This window comes from Arachis hypogaea, chromosome 10 (assembly GCF_003086295.3).
Source record: "Arachis hypogaea cultivar Tifrunner chromosome 10, arahy.Tifrunner.gnm2.J5K5, whole genome shotgun sequence".
In the NCBI taxonomy this organism is placed as follows: Eukaryota; Viridiplantae; Streptophyta; class Magnoliopsida; order Fabales; family Fabaceae; genus Arachis; species Arachis hypogaea.
In genome coordinates this window covers 4,207,988-4,227,858 of record NC_092045.1, presented here as the reverse complement: position 1 = coordinate 4,227,858, position 19,871 = coordinate 4,207,988, and the positions used below count along the sequence as shown (strand labels likewise).

The window sequence follows — 19,871 nt, the reverse complement described above, 5'->3', positions numbered from 1 at the left end:
TATAATTATTTATATATATTTTTTTGAATTTTTTATTATAATATTATTTATATCAAAATTTTAAATTAATAAAAAAAGACATATAAATAATTATTATATCTATCTTTAATATTCCAAAACAAAATAGTACTAATTTAGTGCAAACATTTTTTGTATGGTTTAGAAAACTTTTAAATATATACATAAGAGATTTATTTTTGTAAACTTGATTAGAATTATGATTTGGATGTAGAAATTTACTTTTGTGTGATTGCTTGTCTTATAAATTTGAGATGTGAATTATGGTCTTAGTCCTTTTGCTCCTTTCTTAAAAGAGTCATGCTGTTTTTAACTTTCTAAAAAAAATAGTATTAATTAAATGCAGGCATTTTTAACCTTTTAAACGCATCCAGCCAAACATAAAAATATTACATGAAAAGATTCCTCACGGAAAACACTAACACAGGCTCACAAACTTATACCTAAATTCTTGTATATTTGCACTAATAATTAAAGCCCTATAATATATAGCAGATTATTATACTACTCCATAGTCCATAAGATGTTGGTACTTATTAATTAGTAGGGTCGTTGATCACGCAAATTTCCTGGAGGGCTATAGTTACAAGAAACCATGTAGGCTCCATTGTCGCATTGGACCCTAGCGCAACCAACATGAGTAGTGTCACGCCAAACAACCTGCATATAGTGACCACAGTAACCTCCAATGCATGAGTTGGATTTTTCGTCATAGTATTGTTTCTGTGCCACCCATACGCCCACAGCTTGTACTCCAGTAAGCTTTCTGAATGCTCCCGTTGCTTTAACACCACTCACTGTGTTCTCACCATAAGGACCATCCGATTGAAACGGTATGCAATGCTCGGTTTTCTGACTCAGGTGCAGGTATGCATATGATTCTAGTCTCCCGTCCCATTTTAGTGGTTTAACCCCAACTTCTGCACGTGCTGTGTTGTGAGCTTCAAGATAATCTTCTGGAGAATTTTGTGCTGATAAACACCAAGGGAGTACACACACTAAACTTATCATTAGCCACACTAATAATATCTTCATTTTTAATATTGTTCTTTGATTGCAAAAATTAAAGACGATTGTGATATTTGTGTAGTATATGACTCGTATTTATAAGAGAATTATTGGCCTAAATGTTGCATCAAGGGTCAACAATTTCAAAGCTTGTTTTGATGTGCACCTTGAAGGTAACTAGTGAGCACCGCTAATATATATATATAATGAAAAAGTATGAGGAGACAATGAAATATTTGTATAATGTGCACAATGGAGGTTTATGAAGTATTAGAGATATAACCATTAGTGTTACTTTTTCCCATCAACTGAAGTTTTTGGGATGAGCAATGCTAAGGGGCCAGCAATTTTTGTGATTGTTAGTCATCAATTAGCCATCAATGATGATTTGATGGTGTGAGATTGGTGTGAGATTTCATCCAATGGCTCACCTTCCTCTGTTGGTTACATGCTGGCCAAAATTCAATAAAACTGATAGTCCCTTAGACTTTTCCTTTTGGGATAAGTGATATCATGACATAATAGTAGAGTGCTAGATCCGAAAGGTTAAGAGTTCGATTTTTAGTGAACCAAAATGAGTTTTTGGTCGAGAGTTCGAATACTTCATCTATCGCGTGACCAATCAAGTAAATAAACATGGTGATTTTCATCATTCATCATTAAGCAAATCTTTGAAACTACAAATATTTCATCCATAATACAATGTATGTCTCGTTAAGTTTTATCCTAAATATAGTAGAAAAAGATTAACATCATAACTAAAGTGTTGAATCTCTACAAGTCTTTGAAGGAAATTCATGATATGGTATTCAGGATTTTTATAACTTCAAATTTAGAGTTTAATTTTTATTAATTAAAAAAGATTAATACAAAACCAATAAAAAATTATATAAAAATTTTGTATGAGAGAATATATTAGAGTGTCTTCTTTTATTAATTTAAATTTTTAGAAAAATGATTCCACAAGAAAAACTATATATCTTCTATTCGATAGATCGTACGATGATGCATGATTAAGTTGCAAAACTAACATTTTTCGAAAATCATTGAAATAACATTTTTCTTTCTTTTCAAAGAATCTATTTGCCGAATCTCTATCAAGCAGTCAAAGATGAAACATATTTGTGTTATTGCTTGGCTTAAGAATTTGATGTATTATGATCTTAATCCTTTTGCTTCTCTCTTGAAAGAGTCAAGCTTTTTCCAACTTTTTGAGAAAAAGTAGTATTAATTAAGTGCAGACATTTTTCTTGAGTGAATGTTCTTTATCTTTTTGAGTAAATGTTCTTTTAGGTTTCTAACTATTTGTTCTTTATATTTACTCTTTTCTTTTTTATTTTTTGATTTTGAGAAAGAGTCAAATAAAAAAATATAAGATGAAAAAACACTACATCCAATTCAAAACGTTAAGGTGTCAAATTAATGGGTCTCTTATCTTATAAATGCCTCACTCTTCTTTAATTTCTTTAATGTGGGACTAATTTCAACACCCCTCACACTTGTGACAATAACAATATGTACGGTGCACACACTAACACAACAGAGTCACAAATTTATACCCAAATTCGTGTATATTGGCACTAATTAAAGCCTCAGAATTTATATAATTATGATATGAAAAAGATTGTACCACAGATTATTACTCCATAGTCCACAGAACGTTGGTACTTATTAATTAATTAATTAATTAGTAGGGTGCGTTCACCAGGAAATTTTAATGCTGGAGGGTTATAGTTACAAGAAACCATGTGGAATCCATTGTTGCATTTGACTCTAGCACAACCTACATAAGTAGTGTGATGCCAAACACTCTGAATATAGCAAAAGCAAAAACCACCAACGCATGAGTTGGATTTTTCGTCGTAATGTTTTTTCTGGTCCAACCACACACTCACCATAAGGACCATACGATAGAGTCGGCATGCATGCAATCCCCAATGTGCTTACTCAAGTGCGCGTATGCATATGATTCTAGTTGTGAGTCCCACTATAGTGGTTTAACTCCAACTTCTGCACGTGCAGCGTTGAGAATTTTAAGATAGTCTTCTGGATAATTTTGAGCTAAACACTCAGGGAGTAGTGCACACATGAAACTTATTATTATTAGCCCCACCAATGATATCTTCATTTTTTGTTTTGTTCTCTGATTGAAAAGAAATCAGAGGCGATTGAGTTATTTGTATAGTAGTATATGATTGGTATTTTTAAGAGAATTAGTAGCCTAAATAATGTTGTGTATGCACCTTTGAAGGCAACTAAGTAGCACTTCTTTTTTAAGAAAAATATTTTTGTTGTTCATCAACGAGGATTTTTTCAAATAAATACTAACGTAGTTGCCATTTGATGCACTTGATTGGATACATTTATTTAATTTATTACTTGAGGACAAAAGAGAGAATATTGTACCATTATTATTAATATTAATTATTAGAGCAGTGAAATGATATAGATATCCAAAGATCTAATTATTTAAGTAAAACCAATGAACCTGCCCTTTCATATTAAAATTAAGGCATGTGACCCACCGAATCAAAGAGTCAAATACATACTCGATTTTGTTAAATAGGCAATAATTTTTATAAATAATATAAATAATAGACTCTACAATTGATTCAATAAAATAAAAAAATATTATACCCTAAATTACTTTTTAAATCTTAACATTAGGATAACTATTTGCATATCTAATGAATTAAACATCTAACTATTGTTAATTGTGTATGAATAAATCGAATAAAAAAATAACTATTTAATTAAAAAAAATGAACATAATCATTTGCATTTATTGAACTGAACATTCAATATATCCATTATTTACATTATTTAATATTTTTATTATCTATCTATACTTTTTCATGTTTCATCTAACGTGACCAATCAAGCAAAACTAACGGACTTGGGCTTGGTTCACTAAATAAACCTAGCTATAGTGATTTTCATTATTCATCATTAAGCAAAAGATTAACATCATATATATATAAGCTAAATCTCTATCTATTGCATAGTGTTTGAAGATGAAGCATTTTTGTGAGATTTTGAGATGGCTAAAAATATAGAAAATAAATTTTGAACTATTTTTAATTCACTACAAAAATCTCAGCCGGTAGCGACAATTTTTAAGTCAGATAGTGATCATTTTTTATCATTGCAAAATGATTAGCGACGATTCTCGAATTTCTTTAAGATAGGACACGGCTAAAAAAAAAATGAAGATAATAAAATTGTATCTTACATAACTTTTTAACGAAAACAAATGCGCTCCGAAATTATTAAGGCAAATGATACTTGTTTATTTTGTTTGGTATTTAAAAGATGTCTTAACATTTTAATATATCTTTTTTCCTAAATTAACATCTAATTAAACTTCGGAGTTCTTATTATAATTTGAGAAGACTTACATTGTTTTATGTATGTAAAATTTTTAGATTTAGGTGAAGATTCAGACAAAATAATTAATAATAATATTTTAAATGGAACAAAGATTGAGACCCGTCACAATTTTATTGAGGTCGCATCTCTTGAAACTGACATTGCCATGCATTTCGATCTAAATAAAACTTTGGAAGAAGACAATGAAACTTTACATGGACAATGAAAAAAAGATGAAGTACAAGTTGCATATAGAGGCTTCGATATGAACAAAAAATCATAGTTTAAAGATAATTTATCAAATTCTTTAGCACGTAAAGTATGTAGATTTATAATAGAATATTTTTTGCTAAGTCAATACGATATTTCAAGAGAAGTGTGATCTAAATAAAGCACTAGTAATTGATGATATAATGGACTTGCTAATCTTTGATTTTAAAAATTGGGTTGATTTATCATATTTTAATGGTTAGGATTATAATATTAAATATTTATTCGGGTTACATAAGGTGCAATTTGAAAGAAGCCTTCCTTGATGTTTAATTGAACTTTGTTTTATTTTTACGAAGTAATGATAGACAGCAATATTTTTTTTTAAATTTATATTTAAACACAAATTTAAAAGATCTTAAATTAAACGAGCAAATTTAATTACTACATTTGTTCACATGATAGAAAAATTTTAAATATTATTTTAAATTATTTTGTTTAAAGTCATTTTTGATATTTTTTGTCGCAACATTTTTTTTTGAAATTGTACTATAAATTCAAAAAGTAAAAACATATTCGAGCATTGTAATTTTATGGTAGTGACTTATAAATTGCCGCTAAATCAATACAAAAGTAGTAACGACTACACATCCGTCAGACCAATCGCCATAAAACAACCATTTTACAGCGATTTAATAAAAACTGTCGTTAAATTTATGTAATATTATAGCGTCTATCCAAATTACCACACTCTCCGATAAAATATTCGTGGTATCTGTCAACAATGTTGTAGTGATATTTCATTATTTTTGTCAAATTATATTTTATAAAAGTTATAACTCAGCAAGTCTTTGTAACTATATATAAATATATTCTATTTGTTAAGGATTCATGTTCTGGAGCATGCAATAATGCATGAATTATATTCATGCATGACGGCAGAGAGATAATGGAAACCTAGAGAAAGCTGAGCTGGCTCTTTCTACTCATTATCAATAATGATGAATCTCAACTACAATTATTGTTAATTATATGAAATATTCTCCACGTATAAATTATTTTTCGATACAAGTCTATACTATACAAGTCATTTATATTCATGTACGCACGGTCTTTTTATGTCGTTATTGTACGTTCTTCTTTTTTTTTTTGCTGTACGTTCTTCTTCTTTCGTTATTGTCGTCACCAACACCACCACCTCTTCCTCCTCCTTTTTTTCATTGAAAATTTTTCTCCTTCTTCCTTTTTCTCTTTCTCTCTCATCATCAGTTACCTCGTTGTTGAAAATAATGAACAATTTATCAAGTTCAAATTGTTAATTGAACCAGAACAAAATTGTTATTATTTTAAATCCAATCAAGTGGTTGAGATGTGGTTCGATTCTATTTAATATTTTCGTTAGTAGTTTATGATTCTGCAGGTGAATAATGTTGTTTTGTTTGTGAAAATTGTTGTTCATCGTTGATGGTTTGAATTGAATGTAATGTAAAAGTTCTGCATTAAAGAAAATATTTTTTCTGTATCTGCAGCAAATTTTAGTGTAATACGAAAATATTTGGGTGTACATGAAGATATTTGAGTGTATTATTTAAGAATTTTTGGTATATGTGTGCTGATAAGTTCTGTATAATTCAAAACTCTTCATCTTTCTCCTCCTCATCTTGTGCTACTTCTTTTTTTTTTATCATCATCATCATCTTTTTCTTCTTTTTTTCTTATTCATCTTTTTCTTTTTCTTTTACCTTCTCAAATTTCTTCTTGTTTTACTCTCTTAACAAAAATAAAAACAAAAAAAATCAAACAAAAAAGAAGAAGATGAACTTACATTCATTCAACTAAAAGAAAGAAAGAAATAAGAAAAAGAAGAAGAAGAAGAAAAATGCAATGTTAGAGGAAATATTTTTCTGTATTTGCAGTAAATTTGGGTGTAACACGAAGATATTTGGGTGTAACACGAAGATATTTGAGTGTATTGTTTAAGAATTTTTGATGTATATATGCTGATAAGTTCTGTATAATTTAAAACTCTTCCTCTTTCTCCTCCTCATCTTCCGCTGCTTCTTCTTCTTTTTTTTTCTATCAACATCAGTTCATCATCACCATCTTTTTCTTTTTTTTTTCTTATTCATCTTTTTCTTTTTGTTTTACCTTAAGTTTTTTTCTTGTTTTACTCTCTTAACAAGAATAAAAACAAAAAAAATCAAACAAAGAAGAGAAAAAAACACATAATGGTACAAAATTACTTAGAAGAGGATGAACTTACATTCATTCAACTAAAAGAAAGAAAGAAATAAGAAAAAAAAAGAAGAAAAAATGCAGTATTAGAAAAAATATTTTTCTATATTTGTAGCAAATTTGGGTGTAACACGAAGATATTTGGGTATAACACAAAGATATTTGAGTGTATTATTTAAGAATTTTCGGTCTATGTGTGCTGATAAGTTCTGCATAATTTAAAACTCTTTTTCTTCCTCCTCCTTTTCATCTTTTACTGCTTCTTCTTTTTCATTTTCTTATTTTATATTCTCATCATTTTTTTTGGATAAAAAAATCAAACAAAAAAATTACATAATCTTGCAAAATCAATAAAAATAGGAGTAGAAAAAAATACAACAATAACAAAAGTAATAAAAAACAACGATAGAAATAAAACACGTGAAAAAAAATAAAGAGAAACACAAAAAAGAATGAGAAAAAAAGGAAGAAGAGGAAGAAGAAGAAAAATTCAGGATACAATAATTTTATGGGGAGTGTTATGGTAAAGATGCAAATGATACATATTTACAAATATTTTAATTTGTGATTTTTTGAAGCACCACGTGTCAAGAGACTAGTGTGTGTCTCTATTAGTAAGTTACTAATTTTTTTTGAGTAAAGTATCGTTTTTTTTTCTCAATATTTGGGGTAAATTCTATTTGTGTCCCTAACATTTACATCATCATATTTGTATCTCTAGCGTTTGTAAAAGTGATTCAATGTTATTTTGCCGTCAATTAGACATCATGAACGCTTTAGTTTGAGTTTTAAAAATGTCTTCTTGAAGTTAGAATACAAATGTCTGGAATAGAATCGATGATCCACTCCGAAAAATAGCTCATCAAAAGTTGAAACTAATTCCTACAACATTTATATAATTCACTTTTCTAGGGACATAATTGAATCTAAACACAAATAGTGGGCATAATATTAAAATCGAACACATCCAAGTGAGACCTAATTGAGAATGAATATATTCAAGTAAGAATAATAGAAAAATATAATCTGATTTGTTAGTATAATTGATAGTAGGATAACACTGAATCACTTTTATAAACGTTAGGAATACAAATAGGACGATTTAAATGTTAGGGATACAAATAGGACTTATCCCAAATGTTGGGGACAAAAACGATACTTTATTTTTTTTTTTATTAAACCGTGACTTTATAACTGTCATTAGTCTTACACCATGGTCTATTTTTAAAATTAATATTTTTATTTATTTTATATTTAAATTAGTATTAATTAATTTTTATTTTTTATTAAAAAATTTGATTTTTCATTTCGCCTTAAAAAGGCTGAAAAAATAAATGGAAGTAACTTATGAAAAATATAAAAACAAAATAATAATATTATTCTTATAGAAAATACTTTTGATATTTATGTTAAAGTAAGATTATTATTAACTAATTATGTTTTAGTAAAATAAAAAGAGTTCGTGTAATAATTATCACAAAATATTAATATCAAAATAATGTATACTATAAAAAATGTATACACCTTAAAATTTAGAATGTTTTATATAAATAAAATAAATATTTATTTACCAATATATATAATTCTTGAATACATTGATTATGCATAATAAATACACAAATTTTAGACGATGTGCATCTGAAATAAGTAAGATTTAAAATTGACCAGATTTTAATTTCACTTGTAATGTATAATTAAGACTATGAAGATACGAAAAATATCAACTGACTAAACGAGATGTAACACATCATCGAGACACTGAATTTTTGGGATTGGTATTATATTTTGAGTTTATTTTAGAAAAAAATATTTTTTATTATTTAGTTATATTACAATAATTTTAAGTTAAATAGATCAGAATAAAAACAAAACAATTTTGAGGCATTTTAGTTTCGTTAGTATTCCGAAGTGTTACCTAAAAACAAAATTAATTTGGACTTAGACAAGAGATCCAAAAAATGTAAAAAAAAAACTCACTTTTTGCTAAAAAAAATGTCATTTTAAAACCAAAAAATACTTTTTTTATTAGGGTTACGATAACACTCCCAAATAATGAAAGAAACCTCACTCGCAACTCACTCATCTGCATCGTTTCTCTCAAGTCTCACTTTCTCCATGTTCTGCTGCAGTTGCCGTTTCCCGTCGAACTGCCGTTGTTTGCCTACGTCTACTACCTCTACTCTGATTTGTGCCATTGTTTTTGTGAATTTTACCTATATTGCCCTCTACTTTGTATTTCTTCACATCTCCACTATCCGCAACTCCATGGTGTTATCACCGTTCATGAGTTCGACTACTTCTCCTATAGTCCTATCTCTGTTTTGGTTTGCACCGTCGTAAAATCTATGACTATTTGTCGCTGTCGTTTTGTGTTGCTGCTGCACCCTCACCACCGCTGCCTGCTGCACCCTTATCTTCGATCTGTTGTTGTTGGGACTTTGCCCCTTCTTTTCTTCTGTATCCTCTATTTTTTGTATGCCTTTTGTCATTTTCTGAGCCATTGCTTCTTGATTTTGTTTTTTTTTTTTTGCTTTTTAAATTTTATTACTTCTAATTTTAGCCTATTACTTATCGTTTATGTTAGATGGCGAGATGGTTCATCCATTCATGACTGATTAGTAATTAATTATTTTGATTAGAGTTAATTTGATTATTTGATATTGTTCAATGTTCAATTAAAGATTTAGTATTACAGATTTAGAATTTTTAATTTTGTGTGTTCTATGTTGTATTTGTATAAGAATAATTATAGAGGATTTGAATGTGTATTTTAAAGTATTTGTTATAATGTATGCTATTATTTTAATTTATTATGTGCTTTAAGATTGATATTATTAATTTTGAGGGGTTAGAATTGAGTAAATATACATTATGTATGATATATATAAACTTCATAATAGGTGAACTCGTACGAGTCTATGAGTTAACTCGCGAGTCGAGTCTAGGTCAGTTCCACGAGTTTACTTAGATTCGCGAGTTTGACAACCTTGGGTGAGAGTTTTGACTTATTCACTGAAATGGCGATTTATCTGACGTCCTCACCTGGACGATAGTGAAAAATGCCTACAAGAAATTTTGGTGCCTAAGTCAACAAAAAGTTTATGTAGGTTTTAAGGGACTCACATAAGGTACGAGTCTGCCACAACCTGCAGTCCCTTGACTTAAAACCTGCATAAAATTTTGTTGACTTAGGCATCAAAATTTTTTATAGGCATTTTTCCACTACCATCTAAGCGAGAACGTTGGATAAACTGCCTTTTCGGTGAACAAGTCGAAACTCTCACGTCTAGGTCCAAAATAAATTTAATTTTTAGATAACACTTCGGAACACTAACTAACCTAGCTAAAATACCTTAAATTATTTTGTTTTTATTCTAATCTATTTTACTTAAAATTATTGTAATATAATTAAAGAATAAATTATCATTTGTACCCATAAAAGTTTAAAACGCTGACAAATGTATCCACAAAAAACGAAAGTGACTTTATATCCATAAAAGATAGATTTTTACAGACAAATATATCCAAATCTTAAAAAATTATTCAAAATTTTCAATTTGCCTTTTAAATATAATCTAATTTTAATTTATAATTTTATTCCCCATCTTCTCTTCCCCAATTCCAAACTCTGCGTCCCTACCACCGCTCTCATTCCTTGCTACCACCATAGCCATCAACATCATCGACCCACCGTTCTCCCTTCTAGATGTTTCTGCCTCTTTCTCAATAGCCTCTTTCTCCTCTCATCATCAACATCAACAACCCCATCCTTATTAAGGTTTTTTGAATCTTCTGAATTCCCAAAATATTTCATCATTTTTCGCTTCTCACTGGCGCCACTCACGAAGGGCGTCCCATCTCTGTAGGCGCTGGAAGCACTGGTTCATCTGAGACGAAAACGCTGTCATCATGGTAGCCGTTGTCGTTACCATTTTCTGCTACATGCACCAGTTCGAAGGGAGACTGAGAGTAGCTTAGATCCAGATCGCTGAAACCGAAGATGTCTGGTGAAGCAGACGGAGAAGTGTGGTCAACGATGGAGACATTGCTGCTGAAGAAGCTGGAGTAGCCGCTGTATCCGGAGAAGTTTTCTTTGTCGGCGTGGTTTTGGTGGTGATCGGAGTCGATGCTGAAGGTATCAAAAGTAGGCATGTCTTCTGTCTCTATGTTGTTTTTATTCTCTCCCTCTTTTGTACAAAGATGGGTGCTTCGTTTGCTTAACTTAATTAAATAATTGTATTCAGAGAAAGAGAGAGAGATACTGTTAAAATTAGAACATTTATTTGAGAAATAAATATTACCAACACGTTTATATCTGCGTTCCTCAATTGTGGATCCTTTTCTCCTTCACTTTGATTTTTTGTGTTACTGATTTGTGGGGTGCCTGATTTTTTTAAAAGTTTAAATTTTTTTCCATAATTGATGAAGAGGAGAATGAGTCTCGGGAGGAAATAGATGAAGACGAAGGGGACGATGATGATGTTGTTGGGGAGGAGATAGATGAAGACGAGGGGGACGATAATGATGTTGTTGAGGTGCATGAGATTGAAGACAACGATGATGAAGATGGGGTTGAGTATAATGGCGGCGGAAGTGGTGATGATATTGATGGCTATGGTGGTAGCAAGCCAATGGGTTCAGGATTGAGCCTATTGTGGGGGATGAAGATCATGTAGAGGAATAGAGGGCAATTTAAAAATTTTAAATAATTTTTTAGGGTTTAGATAGATTTGTCTATAAAAATCTATCTTTTGTGGGTACAAAGTTATTTTTCGTTTTTTTATGGGTACATTTGTCAGCGTGTTAAACTTTCATGGGTACAAATGATAATTTATTCCATAATTAAACCATCTCAACAATAAAAAATATTTTTTTTAAAATAAACTCAAAAAATATAACACCAATCTCAAAAAATCAATGCTTTGATGTTGTGTTACATTTCGTTTAGTTAGTTAATATATTCGTATCTCCATAATCCTAACTATACATTATAGGTGAAATTAAAATCTGGTTAATTTCAAATTTTACTTATTTTAAATACATATCGTTTAAAATTTATACATTTATTATCCATAATTGATATATTCAAGAATTATATATATTAATAAATAAATATTTATTTTATTTATATAAAACATTCTAAGTTTTAAGGCGTATGTATTTTCTATAATATACATTATTTTAAAATATTTTGTGATAATCATTACATGAACTCTTTATTTTTCTAAATCATAATTAATTATTTTAACATAAATATCAAAAGTATTTGGTATAAGAATAATATTATTATTTTGTTTTTATATATTTCTTAAGTTAGTTCCATTTATTTTTTCAGTAGGTGAAATAAAAAAATCAATTTTTTAATAAAAAATAAAAATTGATTAATATTAATTTAAATATAAAATAAATAAAAATATTAATTTTAAAAATAAACCATGGTTTGAAAAAGACTAATGATAGTTATAAAATCACAGTCTAAAAAAAAATTTAGTAGTTTACTAATAAAGACTCACACACTAATCTTTACGTGGTATTCTAAAGAACCATAAATTAAAATATTTATAAATATATATCATTTATATTTTTACCATAATATTTTTTTAATTTTATATGCGTGTTATGTAAATAAATTTTGTTAGGTTAGAGGTAAGTTACATGAGTCGTCGGAGTATATATATATCACCGATCTAGCTATGCGTATTAACTTAGTTAATCTAACTAACAAATGCCACGCTGGCAAGTACTGTATAAACGGCAATTCCCACTAAGGCACCAACGCATGAGTTGGATTTTTCGTCATAGTACTTTTTTTGTGCCACCATACACCCACAGCATATGCTCCAGTAATCTCTATAAACGGCTCCTCTGTGTCAACAACACTCAATAGCTCACACCATAAGGACCAATATCAACGGGCGATAGCTTTGACTTGCAATCCCCAATGTACTTAATCAAGTGCGCGCGTGCATATGATTCTATCTGCGAGTTTCATTTTACTGATTTTTTTGGTGAACAACTAAGAGAAAAAATAAAAGAGCAGAAAAAAAATTAGGTTCTTAATAATAAGAGAGGATAAACCATCTCTGATGGCTGGTGCCAAAGGTGAACCTCATCAGTTCCGCTATCTCCAGATTTCATTTTTGCCAATCGATCTGCCACGACATTAGTTTCTCTCGGGATAAGCTCAAAACGAATATCTCAATCCCTTCTTAACTTCAAGTCAAAGATCAGTTGTATCACTTCTTTTTCAAAATGTCAGAGTAGAACTTGTCAACCAGTCACTAGCTCAAAAGCTGCTGCGCAATCTGTCTCACAGACAAACGTATAACGTTGTGAGTCTCAACTCTCAAGATAGTTTTTGGAGAATTTTGAGCTAACAAATTAGGAGTTTAGGAGCGATTGCGGTGCGATTTAAACTAAATATAAAAAAATTGATCCGATTTGATCTAATTTTAAATGATTTGGATGGAATTGAATTTATAATTTTATAAATTAAAAAAATTAAAAATATATAACAAGTCTCAACATCAAATTTTAAATAATTAATAATAACATAACAAATTTTAATAATATTTTAAAAAATTAACAATAATTTAATAATAAAAATAAAATTATAAATTAGTTAAAATAAATAAATAAATAAATAATATTTTAAACATAAATTATTTATTAAATAATAATAAGACAGGATAATATAAAAATATAACGAATTAAATATATTATAAGTTAAATTATAAATATAATAATAAAGTAATGATATTATAGTATATTATGCGGTTTAGATTGGATTTAATCGGTTTTGATAAATAGATCTGAAATTTGATTCGATTCATATTATTTATAAAAAATAGAATCTAATCAAATTTAAATTAGTGTGGTTTTAATCGATTTTCGATTTAGATTGAATTGAATGAGTAGTCTAATTTAAATCCATTTAAGTTTAAACACTCAAAATAAGAGATTACAAGAGATTACACACACAAAATTTATTACTAGCCTCAATATCTTCATTTTTAGTTTTGTTCTTTAATTGAAAAAAATTAAAGGCGATTAATTATATGTGTTATCGTATATAATTAGTATGGAAAAGTATATGGAACCAACTAATAATCAGCCAAGAATAGAACAATATAATTAATTATAATTAGTTTTATTAATTTATAATTTAATTTGTTTGTTAAATTATTATTGACCATGTTCAAAACATGAGGGAAGATACGATAGTGTTAGGAGAGAATCACAGAACAGATGCTTTGATCATTCATTAGTTAGTTTCATATAGTTAATTATGTTTTATTAATGCGTAACACATGAAACATAGAAATCATATCCAAAACCATCTAATTTACAAGAAAAAAAAACATCCATGTGCCTATCAGTAACAACATCTGGTTAAAGTCACTGGTTTACCAGTTGGCTGATTCTTGACTTATATAGAGTTGGTTCCTAGCATTGTTGAATTAGTATTTATAAGAGAATTATTGGCCTAAATGTGGTGTCATGGGCCAACAATTTCAAAGGTTTTTTGAGGTGCACCTTTGAAGAATTGAAGGTAACGAGGTAGAACCGCAATTTTTTTTTTTTAAGAAAAATGCTTTTGTTCCTCATCATGAAGGATTTTATTTTTTATAAATAAATAAATACTATTGCAGTTGCCATTTGATGCACTTAAATAAATAATGCATGCATTGATTTAATTTACTAGAGGACAAAAGAGAGGACATTATTAGTACCCATTATTATTAATAATTATTTGCAAAAAAATTTTATAATTAAATCACAATTATATAGTGATTTCTAGCAAATTTTCTCATAAATAAGAGGTTAGATATCTTTTATAATATATTTGATGATTATTAAAAAAATTCATTTGAGTCATTATAATTAACATTAACCGATTCTTTAACTTAAGTTTAAAAAATCAAATCACTCAACTATAAAAAAATTATTTTTGTAAATTATAAATGTTTTTAATTTTTTTTCAATTTTTTTAAAACACCCAATTCTATAATTATCCGGTATCATCATATTAGTTGCATTCAGCGACCTACAAATTTTGGCCAATTCTATTGTTATGTCTTGATTCAAAGTCTCTTTTCTCAACTCTTGGTTTGTCTCTTGAGAGAATAACCAACTTAGTTTCTTCATATTTGATATTTCTATTCAAAATGATGTTGCACACATGAGTGCTGCAACAAAATCACGCACACGGAGTTTCCATGAATTTTTCCTCCTTTCATTTTGGTTTTTCTTTTTAATTTTTTAACCTTTCTTTTCAACTTTTTTTTTTTTGATTGGCTGAAACATTCAGAAATTGGATGGTTCAAAAATTTGGAAAAAATTGTAAAATTAGTCTTCTTTAAAAACACTTATAATTTGTAACAATAATTTTACCATGCTTGAATAGTTTGGTTTTCTAAAAAATAGTTAATTAGTATTAGTTATCTTAATTTAATTTGTAATTTTTTTAATAATTATAAAACTTGTCATAGAAGATAGTTAACCCCTTATTTATAAAAGGGTTAGTTAAAAATTACTCAATTATATCTTTAAGAGGATTCGGTTTTTGTTGAATTACATTGAATTTTAAATATAACAGATAAAAACTATGAAAATGTTTAATAATAAAAAAATATTAACCAAAAATAACTAAAACTTATTTAATATTTATTAATTATTATAATAATTAAAAATATTAAATAAGATGAATTCTGGTTATTTTTTTGTCTTTTTAGTATTACCGTGAAAATTAATAGCATAAATGCATAACTAACACCTTCTGAACTAATAGGTAATTCAATAGGTACAGTATATAATAAAATTTTGAAAATAAAATTAAGGAATAGTAAGAATTCAATAAAACAAAAGTGTCTAATATCGTTTCACATTTCAAATGCCATAAAATCAATTTGTTTTTGGTGGATTATTCAAGCAAGTGTTAAATATAAAATAAATAATATTAACTTCTAGATAAAATTGTCTAGTTTAATTTAGTTACTCCCGTGATTTGCGGCTGACTAGTGCAAGTCAACTATGGAAGTCTTCCACTCTCTGCATTCTTCAATAATCTGCATCCGTAACCATGGATGCTAAGTTCCTATATATTTGGCTATTACTCTTATCATTTTATCATTTTGGGTATTTTTCTTCCAACTTGAATAGTCATCCTTATATACTAAGTCGCTATTTAAGAAAAGTAATAAGATCATCCGGAGATTTTTACGAATAACATGGAAATTTTGATTAAGTCAGTACGAGAATTAAAATAGCATATATGCTAACATACATCGATAACAGTAACTTAATTTAATTAATCGGTCCCTTTACTATACTCCACATTCAAGTACAACGCATACGAAGCATAGTAAATATCTGTAAGTATTCATGAGCCACCGCCCAAAGCCATTCCTTAATGAAAAATCGGGTGGATTGGGGTTTACGTGTAAGAAAGATTTTTCATATATATATATATATATATATATATATATATATATATATATATATATATATATTCTAAGAATAACTAATATTATTCCAATCCGACAAAATATTGATATTTGTGAGATTATATATTATAAATAATAGTTTAAAATTAAATATAAAATTAGTTATTTAATATTTATTTTTAATTTAATTTTAATTTTATATTAATTTTAATTATTTTATCAAAATATTTATATAAATAATAAATTTTTTATTTATTTTTTAGAATTTAATTTTGATGCACTGTTGGTGTAAAGTAATTATATATATATATATATATATATATAATTACGTAACACCATATCAGTAAAAATAATTATTTTTTACATTGATCGTATGAATGGTTATCCAAAGATAAAATGAATGTAATTGCACGATAGAATCAGTCAGATAAAAACGTTTAAAATGTCTTTTTTTTTAAAGATAGTCTTAGTAGTTAAAATTTAATACATATAATCGATTAAATCGTATTATTTTTGTCAAAATTAGATCAGACAAATTAATTTGACCGAAAAAATGGTGACTCAAATCTTGAACTAGTCTAAATTAATATTATTTTTTATAAAAAATAACTACAATACCCTTATTATAAAAAAATGACTAAAATACTCATATTATATATATATATATATATATTTTTTTTTTGAAACTCTAAATCCTAATCCTATAACGGCAGAGAAATAAATTACTAGAATCTAAAATTCCCAAAATTAATATATATATATATATATATATATATATATATATATAATTAGAATACTTTAGTCATTTTTTATAATAAAGATATTGTAGTTATTTTTTATAAAAAATAATATTAATTTAGATCAGATTAACATTTGATTTATTATTTTTTTGGTAAAATTAATTTATCTTACCTAATTTTGATAAAAATAATACGGTTTAATTGATTATATGTGTTAAATTTTAATTACTAAAAAATATTTTAAAAAAATATTTCAAACATCTTTATTATCTGAGTAATTCCTTATACGATAGAATAAAATATTTTATATTATTAATGTATTAAAATTAAATTCAATCAAAATAATACTGCCTTTCTAAGACTTTAATTTTATTTTAATTTACGTATTAATTCTAATACAAATTTTAATTTTATTTGAATTTATTTTTTAAAAATATTAAAAATGAGCTTCGGGCTCTAAATTACTACTTACTCAATTAGAAATGTCAAATTCATAATATTTTTCACTTATAGACAAGACATAATTAAATAACTTGCATATGGTGAAAGTTTATCGCACTTATTTTGATCATCATTTACAAAAATTGATGCAAGATCTTTCTTCTTGGAAGAAAAAAAAAAAAAAAAGGAAAATCACTTAACTGGTTATTCATATACATTTTTTTCCTTTGAAGTCAAACATACAAATTCCATTCAATACTCAAACGTTAATTCATGATGATGATGATGAGGTATACGTGGCAGCCATGACCAACTAGTTAATAATTTTTTTACAATAAATAGTTCGTAACTTGCAACTGGTTTAAACGACCGAACAGCTGGATAGGTACCAGAATTTCTAAATAATTAGTTGATTAATTTTCACGTTAGTTTTCCTAAGTCCTCTCCGTATACACTACCATTTTGAAAATTCTACTAGTGTTCATTAGTTTCCACGTGAAAATCACTATAAATAAATCACAATATTAAGTCCAACATTTTCATCAAACCCCTTCATATATATATATATATATATATACCCTAGAACACAAATAATATATGCATATATTAGTATACTATAAGAAAATATATTGATCTTGAAATAATATCACAACATGGGTGTGACTAAGATCTCATCAACAACGCTTCCTCTCATGGCTGCCATAACCCTAACCATATTATTATTATTATCATCACAAGTTTGTTATGCACAAAACGCACCCCAAGACTACATCAACGCTCACAACAATGCCCGTTCCAAAGTTGGGGTTGGTCCAATGACATGGAATACAACCCTTGCTTCTTTTGCACAAAACTATACTAACAAACTCAAAGAAAGTTGTAACTTGGTGCACTCTGGGGGTCCTTATGGAGAGAACCTTGCAGGGAGTAGCGGCGATCTTACGGGCACCGCCGCGGTGAACTTGTGGGTGGCGGAGAAGCAATACTATCACTACAACTCTAATTCTTGTGACTCCGGCAAGGTTTGCGGCCACTATACTCAGGTGGTTTGGCGCAGCTCGATTCATCTTGGGTGTGCCAAAGAGAGGTGTAAGAATGGAGGAACAGTTATAAGTTGTAACTATGCTCCACGTGGCAATATTATTGGCCGAAAACCTTACTAGCTGATTGCATACATACATGTTATATTATCGCTTGTTTCCACTACTTTCCATTAAGCAGTTGCTAGCAACTGCTTAATATATAATTTTAAATAGAAATAAGGAAACATTAATAATAATAATAATAATGATGTTTGTTATATTTTATTTTAATTTATTCACTTCTAATTAGACATTAAATTATACTACCATTGATTTTTAAGTTGTAGGTTATATTTTTTCAATGCAATTAAATATTCTTTAAATATTGTATTTTATTTAATTTTTAAGAAAGAGAAAAAATAAAAAATAAATATTTTTCTTTATTTTTTAAGTAATTAATATGTAAAAATGAGTATTTAAATTTAAATTAATTAAATAATAATAAATTTTAAAAAATTTGATTAAAAATTAAATTTTAAAAAATAAATAATTTATACCTCAAAATTAGTTACAAAAATTAGTTATATACATTTATGTATAAATATATATATTATTTAATTTATTTTTAATGTATACTTTGTATTTTAATATATATATTTTATATTAATATATATTTAATTTTGATAACTGATTTTAATATATATTTAATATTATTTTTTATTTTTTTCTCTAAGTCATCGCTCTATTTTCTCGTGGCTTCTAATAAATACTTATATTTATATATAGGTTTCTTCTCATGGCATAGATTTGGAGTATACGATGATATATTATATCAACTGAATATATTTGCATATTTTTAAATAGAAATAATAATAATAATAATAATTGTTATATTTTATTTTATTCACCTCTAATTAGACACTAAAATAAGCTACCATTGATTTTTAAGTTGTAGGTTATATTTTTTCTATAAAAATACTATTTGTATATTAAAATTAATGACAAAAATTAACTATATATATTATATATAAATACATATATTTTAATTTATTTTTAATATACAATTAATTTTAATAATTAATTTTAGTATACATCTAATTTTTTTTTTCTCTAAGTCATCGCGCTATTTTCTCACGGCTTCTCATAAATACTTATTTTTATAGGTTTCTTCTCATGGCATAGATTTGTAGAATACGATGATATATATGATCTATGAACTGAATATATATGCATATTTGTTTAGCAAGATAGTTTAGAGACGGAAAAAAAAAAGACTCAGCAAACGTAGTTCTTCTAAGCAGCAAGTATCATTAATTTCTAATGGTAATAATTAAGGGAATTTGCATCTATATTATCTAGAGTTTACGTAAACCCATTTCATA

General features: G+C 27.4%; 2 protein-coding genes across 2 annotated transcripts; one reads left to right on the top strand and one right to left on the bottom strand.

Annotated features, from left to right (window-relative positions):
- Positions 1 to 350: 350 nt before the first annotated feature.
- Positions 351 to 1,102, bottom strand: LOC112718136 (pathogenesis-related protein 1A-like). Its single transcript, XM_025770033.3, has one exon. The coding sequence runs from the start codon at positions 1,051 to 1,053 to the stop codon at positions 559 to 561; it is 495 nt and encodes a 164-aa protein (XP_025625818.1). The 5' UTR covers positions 1,054 to 1,102; the 3' UTR covers positions 351 to 558.
- Positions 1,103 to 18,032: 16,930 nt separating this feature from the next.
- LOC112714742 (pathogenesis-related protein 1) lies at positions 18,033 to 18,774 on the top strand. The gene has a single exon (XM_025766409.3). It carries the CDS (start codon positions 18,121 to 18,123, stop codon positions 18,628 to 18,630), a length of 510 nt encoding a protein of 169 aa, XP_025622194.1. The 5' UTR covers positions 18,033 to 18,120; the 3' UTR covers positions 18,631 to 18,774.
- The last annotated feature ends 1,097 nt before the right edge of the window (positions 18,775 to 19,871 follow it).

Bases quoted from the DNA above. Each gene is read 5' to 3' on its own strand.
- LOC112714742 (XM_025766409.3), top strand. From the start codon at position 18,121: ATGGGTGTGACTAAGATCTCATCAACAACGCTTCCTCTCATGGCTGCC.
- LOC112718136 (XM_025770033.3), bottom strand. From the start codon at position 1,053: ATGAAGATATTATTAGTGTGGCTAATGATAAGTTTAGTGTGTGTACTC.